Here is a 10,099-nt window from a genome sequence, read left to right as displayed (position 1 = left end):
ATGCGGTTATCAGACAATCAGGCGACCTCACAATAGCTGGCTGGTAAATGAGACATACTTTATGACATTGTAGGCTAATCTACCCACGTTAGTTTGACGTTATTGGGTTAGCCTCAAATCGAACCAATTGTGCACAAGCAAACAAAATTCTCTTTCTTTCTTTCTTTTTTTCTTTCTGCTTGTCTGTCTGCGGAAATCATAGAGGCATGTATGTGTCAATGACCAGAAATACAGTTTCTTATCAAAACAGAAAGAGTTCTGATATTTATTGATGTGTGTTATGGTTTCATTATAGTGGCTTATTCACATTCACACAATAAAAGAAAGGAACAAACAAACAAACAGCATCAGTAATACTCTCACTGGATCTCAATCCATCTTCTATTATCAGTGACAGCCATATCCCATTTCAATGAGCTTTTAAAAAAAATTGTGATTTCAAAATAATACTGACAAGTTTACAATTTTTGTAGGCTATGCTCTGAATACATGTGGGGATTTTTTTTATAATTTGTTTGCTATTCGTTGTTGGTGTTACTTGCCAAAATAAAATAAAAAAACACTACTAAATCGGAGCAGGCAAATGCAGCAGCCATAGAGCATCAAAGAGAAATATTATATTAAAGATAAAGACAATGTTCCAAAAATAATTGGTCACGACAATAGCACAAAAATCGAAGGCATTGTGTAAATTAACTGCATGAGCCTTTTTTTAGCAAATTAAGATGACCTTCAACTATACTGTAGCAGTACATTCAACTGAAACACAATAAAAGTATAGCTGATAACTCTCTCCCTTTAAATTGGTTAAGACGGAAACCTGGATAACTCAAACAACTTATTCTGAATTTCAACCACAGAATTTGTTACAAAACATGTCAATGTTTTTGTCATTATTATGCTAAATCCCAGAGGCACTTTAAAAGGATTTAGTCAGATTGTTTTGTCAGTTCCTGGTCAGGTTACGCAACTAAAGCAAGTGTTGGATGTTGGTGTCTAATAATGCATGACAGTGATTTGTTTTGTCAGACAATTCAATGAGAGTTTTAATGAAATAAATTAAATTTATACTGTCTGAGTCTGACAAGCAAAATGTTGAATATGACCAATGTAGTTCTGTTGTGTATTATGTGCTTTTGAATTACAACCACTGCAGTCCATATATGTTGTTGTTGACAGCTATTGTTTTAAGAGCTTTAGAACTGAAGTGAATAATGTGTTATCCCCAACTAAGAGTGGAACCAATAAAGGAATCCTTTATTGCAGTTTCCCTGAACGTTAGCCAATATTTTACATAACTGCATCAAAAACCTCATTGCTAAGTCTCTACTACTGTACATTATAACTCGAGTGACTCCTTTGGACTTGATTGTATAGATTATGTTACGTTTAGAATATGTATGTCAAGAGCAAACTTTTCATGTATTTTTCATTGTCAAACTGGACATTTCAAGTAAAGATGTGCTGTAAACCTTTCTCTTTCAAAGAGCATAAATTGTGTAAGTCTCAAATGAATTCAGTTATGTTAAATTGTTGTAATGTTGAAATCCTTTTTTGAAAATTGCTGACCAGTAAATGGCACCCTTTTGAGCACATCATTGTATCAAAAAGGGCAGTGGAGCTGGAATGCTAATTTGTGTCTTCAGTATAATGTGATTGTGCTCAGTCATACGCAAATGAGTTTGTTCAATCAAGTTGAAGCACATGGTCTATAGATTTGGCGGGTGGTATATAGATTCAAAGAAGACATAGCTATATTATTATTATTATTATTATTGTTATTATGTATTGGTTTAATAACAAATGCTGTGTGGAATGTTTAAAGTATGGTATTAAATTGAAATGACACTGCTCCAGTTCACATAGGCACCAACATCTAACACTACGTCTTACGTACCTGAAGAGCGGTTATAGTTTTGTTGAAAAGGTATTTTTTAATGAAATTGTCACTTGAATGTTGTCTATGTAGTCATGGTGATATCAGTACAATCCCCAGTACAACTGTTCAAAACATGTACAACAATCATGGACTAGAGAACACTGAATTTTGGTAACTTGAAAAGAGAGTATCTTAAAATGTATGATATAAAAATGAAATACTATTGTCTTTTTTAAAATGACATTCGATCTTCCTGGAGATATTAGCTACAGGGCCCATTATAAATACAATCAAATGTCATTGTCTGAAACATAAATAAACATAATTTGTTTGCATTATGCTAATTCTCACATAGGCAATGTGGTGCATTTATGTCTGTAAAGCAATTGCAATGCTCTATCAAAAGTGTCTTGTTGATCTTAAACACAGATAGTTCCACAATCAAATATGAGATAAATGCACAATGTATTTGGATGTAAGTCTGTGGTTTTAGGAAAAACAAAAACAAAATAAACATATGCCCTCCTGGGTGCATGTAATGGTTTAGTGGAGTAGGCTGAACCCCTTGTACTTGCACACAACATAATTACATTATAGACATGCCAGCCTGTACCCAGACCAAGTCCCCAAGCCGACTGCACAGCTCCTCTGATCATTCATTGAGTAGACTTTATTATTAGGCCTGCCCTAGTGGGCAGTCCAGCTCTGCTCAGAAACTCCAGAAACCTCTGCCTAGATGAACCATTCTTTCTTGCTCTCCTCAATAGTCTCTGTGAAGGCGGGGTCGTTGACTATGATGGCTGCGTCGGCACAGTCCGCCGATTCGGCTCCTTTGGCCTCGTTGGTATGGTAGGAGCCCTTGTGGCGGAACATGTGGCGGACCAGGAACACCAGGGTGCATAAGATGGTGAAGATCACCACGGCGATGATACCTGCATGTCAAATAGGCACAGTTACATTACAAGCGAACAGAAAGCAGTGATGGCTAATGGCTATTGCTGCAGGATTGGTGTTGCAGCAGGATTCTTACCCCCAATGATCGCAGAGTCACGATTCAGCCCATCTCGGCCCACCCTCTCTTCATTGAAAGGGAACTGGGCACCAGCTGAAATGAAACAATTTTGTTTTGTGGTCATGTTTTGAGGAATATGACAGAGCAGATTAACCTAAAAATCTTCTATCATATATAAAAAAATCTTCTATCATATATAACAACCACCACTACTAAAAAACATCAGTCTCCCAAATGCAATACAAATTTAATATACTGTAAGTATTGATTCATAGACTGAGCCTGACATATCATGTAAAAGAAACTGTTCCTATGAAATGACTATGCATGCCTATGCTTTTTACTTGGGTTTTGAGATAGTTAGATAGACAGTTTAGCCGTGTCATGGTGGGTGTACTGCATATAAATAGCTGCAGTGGTTGTGTGTGTATCCCTGAACACAGGGGGTCACTGTAGAGCTCAGAGGGTGGAGGAAGGGGAGAGAGGAGGCTTGAGTGAACCCGTCTGTTCTCTTCAGCTGCCAGCTCTGTGGGCTCGCTACTGTACATGCGACAAGATGATGGGAGAACCATATGAACCTTGCAATAAGGGCACACACACACACACACACACAGGCACACACACACTCATTTTCTCTCCTCCCTCCCTCCCTCTTTCTCTCCTCCCTCCCTCCCTCTCTCTCTCTCTTTCTCTCTCTCACACACACACACACAGGCCCTCCTACACACACACAATAACACACAAACACTCTTATTGTCTCTGTCCCACACTCTCTCTCTTATAAACACACACACACACACACACACACACACACACACACACACAAAGCCCAGGACATGATGCCTTTGCCAGGCCCTGAACTAATCCACTCCGCAGGCCAGTGACAGTGATCACAGATGTCTTTCACTGAGAGCAACCGTCACCAAATCTGCCCCTTTTGGAAAGCAGCACAAGGAAGAAGGATCCTCATTCTAAAAGTGCTTACGTCCTCTCCAAGAACCGAGCTAGATTTCTGCCCAATCTCACTGTTTTCTGGCACACGGGAGCCGTAAACATATGTAGACCCTTTGTAAAGCTCTGCTCGTTCTCAGTGAGGTCCTTGCAGGCATTACAAGCCCCAAATGAATCGGTTTCAGGAACTTAGCAAGGACAGAGATGTACACAATTTACCTTGTGGCTGAAGCCAGAATGAAGGCTATAGATTATGGTGTCCTTCCTCTGTGGTCTGTGTGGGTGTACCTTGTAAATAGGGCTTGGATCAATACCCTGACCTTTTCAGTGCCCACACAGCAATCAAACCCTCCAGGGTGGACAGCTGTTTCTGGCAAATATTTGTGAATGGGTTTCAAACAGTTTTTTGGCTTAAGAAAAAAGAATTTGCAGAGGCACTCTGAGTCTACGAAGCCCTGACGAAGCCCCTGCCCTGACGAAGGCCAATATGGCCGTAACGCGTAGGCCCATGTGCTTTTAACCAGTTCTTGCCATGATAAGGCTTTTTATACTTTTTCAACCTGCAAATAATTTTTTCTTTGGATTCTCACTTCACCCGTCGCAGAAGACCACCTGAGGAAGGAATTATCTGAAGTCTCCTGAGCACTCTAAGCGCCTTTGTGTCTTCTCAGTTTTTTGGCTTATTTTGAGTTTGCTGCAAGCATCTTGTCTGTGAACACACACTTTTTGGAATGTTTACAGAAAAACATTCAAATTTGAAACTTCAATTTAATAATGCATTTGTCAAATTTGAATGCACATCTTCAGCTGACTTGAAGTGAATAATGGTGACATTTCCCAAATTAGGTGAAATTTACCTCCACTTCACAGAGAGAGAGAGAGAGAGAGAGAGAGAGAGAGAGAGAGAGAGAGAGAGAGAGAGAGAGAGAGAGAGAGAGAGAGAGTGGCGGTAGCATCTGTGACCTCAGTTCAGGGAGCCTGTGAATAAGCTATAGATCAGTCCTCTGATATTGACAATAAAAATAGGCAGGACTCTCAGTTTGAACAAAAGAAGACAGCTGCAGAGTTTCACTGCATTGATGCACAAGCATTGACCACTGACCATTGACCACTACTTGACAAGGAATCTGTGAAACATTCATTACATCGCATCTCATTACATTGCTACCATTATGATCAACACCATCATCACCATAATTATCTTCATAATAATCATCATCATTATCATCATCACCACCCAGCTCAGTGAGTTACTGACCTGATTCTGGGTGCCAGGGGTCGAAGGCAGCAGACATGGGTGAAATAGTGAGAGGAGACGCCCCACAGTTAGACTCCACGAGGACCCCCTGCACTGAGGCGGTCGAGGAGATGCCTGATCGCAGTGCTGCCTTCAGAGGGGCGATGCGGTTGAACTGCACTCGGGAGAGACAGCCCATGAAGCCCGGGGTGTTGTACTTCTCGATGATCACAGGGTCGATCTGACCCGTCTCTGTGAAACACATAGGAAGGAGGGTTTTGGGAACAAATATGAACTAATCAACAACCAATCCTGCAGCTTCTGTCTTTTCTCCAGGGGGAGAGATCTTGTTGTTGGACTACAGAGTTTTGGGATGGATGCTCCATGGGAACTATGGAAATATTGAAAGAGCATTCGCAAATGCGTTCATAAAAAGTGATGGTGGTAGTGGAAAAAGGTTACTATGTAATTTTCCATATCCTAAAGGAGAAAAATGTTCAGAATGACAGTTATCTAAAATAATCACATACAAGTTTTTAAAAGTTGCAGAATTTCAGATTGAGGAGCTATCACATACACGTCTGTCATGGACCATTTGGCACATAAAACTGGGATTAATAGTTAAACCTTTGAGTTTCTCTGAGAGCAAAACAAATGCACACTAAGTGAGCAAATATCCACAGCTGGAGCTAGATTAAACGTTTTCCATGCAGCAGTGAAGAGACAAAACAATCACAACATCTGTCATTAAATCTGACAAAAGCACTTCATCAGTTTACAGTAATAGTAGATGCCTATGTTCATGTGCATGAATACAAAGCCTAGCCTTCAAAGTCTGCATAGCCTACTACACACTGTAGGCATTCACTGGCAACAAGTTAATGCATTGTTGCACAAATGCTTTGTTCTGAAAAAGACAATTTCCCTCTGGCTGCATTCTCCTTGTCCTATCTTCCTTGTCCTCACCTCACTAGTGCCACCTCATTATCGCGATAACACCCATGACACACTCTAATAGCCTTGATCTGGTGCCCACACAGACTTCAAGACATACAACACCTACACAAGAAACAAAGTACAAATTGCATACAGATAGGATGCAGGATACAAATAGGACTAATGCAGCAGTGCATACATAACATACTGTACGTCAATGAAAGTCTAATTTATCTGAAACACATCAGTAATACATGCTAACTGAATGCTAGTCCTAGCCTTGTAACAGACAGTGGAACTGCACAGCGATACCTGCAGGTTGGAGAAGCTGAAGAAAACTGAAGGTTCTCTCTCTCGTACGCAGCAGAGTAGCTCTTCTGCACAGTTTGTGGCACTTTGTGCCTTGCACCGATCTTGCCTGTCTCACTGCCTGTCTGTTGTGTGTGTGTGTGTGTGTGTGTGTGTGTGTGCGTGTGTGTGTGTGTGCCTGCAGAAATGTCTATATGGCTCTCCCTGCCTGCTGCTCCCTCACTTCCAGCACCCTTTGAGATGCCAGCCTTATTTGTGTACCCACGTTCAGCCTGTCCCTGTCTCTAGCTGTGCCTGCCAGCCTGTCTGTGTATCTGTGTGTGCGGGATGCTCAGTTATGTTTCAGCTCTTTATGCTGCTGTGGGCGTATCGGCATGCCGCTCCTGGCAGCTCTGCTGCAGTTGGAGGAAAACCTGGACACTGGAGCTGGATCAGGAGCCTGGCCACTTCATAAGATGATGTCAGGGTTTTTAGTCAGCTAGTGGATAATAATCTTCAAGGGAATACAACACTGGGGAGATCTGGACAGCTGGACTGTAACGGACCAGGGATTTATTACAGCAGAAACAGCTGAAGCAACCATTATAAAGACTGAAAAAGATGGTTTTTCATGACTTTTTAGAGGCACTGTGCACTGTGATTTCATTCACTGACTGACTTTTTTGAGACTATTCACAATTTTAAATCAAGTTTGGCCAACTAAGCAACAGTATCACTGATTTGGCACCTAGTCAAATATAGGAATATCTGTATACAGGTGGGGAATCATCCTCAAAAGCTTTACACAGTGACACTGTAAAAAATATTGTACAATAACATGCAGCTTACCGAAAACCTTTCCAAGGAATATTGTCTTGACAAGATTGAACTCTGTGTCTGAGGCTTCTGGTAAGATGTAACTCACTGATGGATAGTGATCCAGCTGTAAGAGAGGTGAAACATACACTAAGTCACCATTTCATCCTTTGATGGTTACAGTGCACCTAGCTATAGGTACCGTACTTCCTTCTGCCATACATGATAGAACCACCTAGTGTTTCTAGTTGTTTACCACCATCTAGTGGTGTCCTAAAGAGAGACAACTTTATCTTCACATTACACACACTGCCCCATTTCTTTAAATCATAAATCACCAGTGGCATGAAACAGCTTTTTCATCCCTTCCTGTATTTTTCTGATGTAACTAACTAAGGATGATAAGCAGAGCCTATGCAGCAACAACTGTATTGCTCGCAACTAAACTATTTAATCAGTGCAACTGTGAAAAACAAAGAATATAAAACAATTTAAAAGACTCATGAGAACACAATGGCAATATAAATATACTGTATATCTAATTGTGAGCTAGTAGTCCCTACCTGTAGGTGGATGACCCTGTCCTGTCTGGAGATGTTGACGCTGTGGGGCTGCCCGTTGGCCATGTTCCGCTGGTCCAGACTGATGGTGAAAGGCTCCCTAAGTCCCCCAAGGTTATAACGGATCTGAAGGGTACCTAGATCAAAACATGTCTCCGTTAAACACCACATGAACACCTTTACCACAATTATCTGAAAGAATAGCAGTCAGAATGGAATTCAGAATAACAAACAAATCAGTGATCTGTGAACAGGGTAAACCGTAAACCAGGGTCTCACCGTTGTGGCGCAGCACCACGGCCAGGTAGTCCTGTGTCCTGGAGCTGACGTAGATGAGCACGCTGGGGGAGTTGGAGGTGCTGAAGCTGAAGGTGAGCTCCTCCTGGGTCAGGTTGGCCTCGGCGGTCAGCGGAGACAGGGATCCCCTGCCTTCCCTCAGAGAAGAGGCCCCAGAGTCGGACATCAGGTCGTAACGGACCACAGTACCTGTTTCGAAGTAGCCACCAACATCTAGCAGAGGGAAAGGATGTCGAGAACAGACTTGGTCAGAGTTTAGGCAGCTAAGGTAGCTAAGCTAAGGACGCAATCACAGGCTGTCCTTAAAATGTCACACAAACAAATATAGCTCATATGGCCTTTTTAATGGTACTATTATTTTTAGGAACTGACATCAGTTATTAAGAGCTCTAATGAGAGTGAGCTAATAGGATATGTGGCGTCTATCTGCATCATAATTTGACTACTCAACATCAAGTCTGTTACAGCAGCATGGTTAGATGATCACCATTCCATTGTCTATGGCACTGAAACAACACATTAAGTCCAAGTTGACTATGCTACCTTCAGTGCAGAAAGGGCCATCAAATGCGGTGAGGGAGCAGTCACAGGAGTAGCCGTTGTACTTCTCCAGGCACTTTCCCCCATTCTGGCAGTGCATGCCGTAACTGCTGCAGTGTCCCGAACAGCCAGGCTTCACCCCCGGCGTGACCTCAGCCCTCCCCTCAAGGTCAAGGGTCACACCATTCATCTTCAGGGATCGAATGCATCCTAGGAAACCTCTTTGACCCCCTGATGCACCTGCGATGTTACAGCAGCAGCAGCAGTAATGTTAAACAAGAGGGTCCAATAATGAGAGCGCATCCACTATTTTCATGTCAGTGGACTAACTCAGAATACTGATCAAAATAAGTAGAGTATTGGTTGGTGAATAAGGCCTGTAGTGGATAATATCTATTGGAAAGAGGAGTCATGAGTCCAGGTTTTTGGGATAACCACATTGGTTGACAGTAAGAGCACATACGGTATACAGTATAAGCACAGTAAGACCATCCATCTCACGTACCCACGAAGAGCTGGCTGAAGAGCTGGAGGCGGGTGTGTCCCTGGGGTGGAGCCAGGCGCACCTCCCTGTGCCGTCCGTCCAGCTGTAGCACCGCCTCCTTGACGTTGCGCTCGGCCTCCACCCTGTGCCACTGGTCGTCGTTGAGTGGCCCGGCCGAGTTCACGGTCAGCTCCACCGGCCCGTTGCCCACGTCGAAGGAGAACGAGACAGTCGTGGGTGCTGAAGGCGAGAGAGGGGATGAGAGGGAGATGCACAGGCGGGAACGTGTATCTGCTGCACAGTTATGACCTCACCTACCCTAGTCTTAGGCTACGTTTATATGGTGACGTTGAAAAGAGAAGACGCAGAAGTGGCGTCTCGTCTTCATTTTTTTATTCGCGTTTAGACGAGCATTCTCAGGGGGAAATCTTTGTTTATATGAAGACGCAAGAGTATGTGATATTCGATTGGATATGCATTCCAGACCGCTGGGTGGTGGTGTGATAGAACCCCGCACGTCCAGCGCAGATATTCTAATTTGACAGTTTAGCCAGAGAGGTAATCAAGGATCTTTGGTTTAGCCGTTTTTAGACAGAGACGCAACCCGGTCAGTCTTCAAAACTCTACACTCTGGAAGGAGTCTTCAGATTTTTGCGTCTTCAAGCCCTGATGGCGGGGTCGCCGTGTAAACGAAAGGCACTTATGATAAAATATTTTGTCGTCTTCCTTCGCAATCGTTCTCGTATAAACGGCCCCTTACTTGTCTTGCAGTCTTACCATCTTTTGACTTGGTGTCACTGAGTCACCCAGTTCACAAATCTCAGTGAAAGACCATTCAAGTCAGTTCAAGGAGTGGAAAGCTAAGATCCACTCCTAACATCTGCACACTAGTGTGCTTTTCCTCAGTACCTTCAAAAGGCAATTGGATAGGTATAGAAATGTCTCATGTTTTAATGGGGAGCATACCTATGTTCCCCGGGTCCTATGTTCCCCGCTTTGTATGGGACCGGGGAACATAGGACCCTAACCCTAAACCTAACCCCGAGTGGGGAACATACAGTAGCACCCGGGGAACAAAGGGATGACCCCTTTTAATGCT

The 10,099-nt window shown here is 42.8% G+C and overlaps 1 protein-coding gene across 2 annotated transcripts in view; it reads right to left on the bottom strand.

Moving 5' to 3' along the window:
* Positions 1-234: 234 nt before the first annotated feature.
* cntnap2b (contactin associated protein 2b) overlaps positions 235-10,099 on the bottom strand; it is a 44,049-nt gene continuing 34,184 nt past the window's right edge. For both annotated transcript variants that reach the window (XM_048253190.1, XM_048253198.1), the window contains exons 18-25: positions 9,022-9,240; positions 8,520-8,756; positions 7,959-8,189; positions 7,683-7,816; positions 7,153-7,246; positions 5,101-5,331; positions 2,910-2,984; positions 235-2,811 (exon numbers count right to left, since the gene is read on the bottom strand). In XM_048253190.1, the coding sequence (XP_048109147.1) occupies positions 2,612-2,811; positions 2,910-2,984; positions 5,101-5,331; positions 7,153-7,246; positions 7,683-7,816; positions 7,959-8,189; positions 8,520-8,756; positions 9,022-9,240 (1,421 nt within the window). In that variant the 3' untranslated portion in view covers positions 235-2,611. The remainder of the gene's footprint in view (positions 2,812-2,909; positions 2,985-5,100; positions 5,332-7,152; positions 7,247-7,682; positions 7,817-7,958; positions 8,190-8,519; positions 8,757-9,021; positions 9,241-10,099) is intronic.

Source organism: Alosa alosa, chromosome 1, assembly GCF_017589495.1.
Source record: "Alosa alosa isolate M-15738 ecotype Scorff River chromosome 1, AALO_Geno_1.1, whole genome shotgun sequence".
NCBI lineage: Eukaryota > Metazoa > Chordata > Actinopteri > Clupeiformes > Clupeidae > Alosa > Alosa alosa.
The sequence above is the reverse complement of the archived record's forward strand: the minus strand, read 5'-3'. Positions and strand labels throughout refer to the sequence as shown.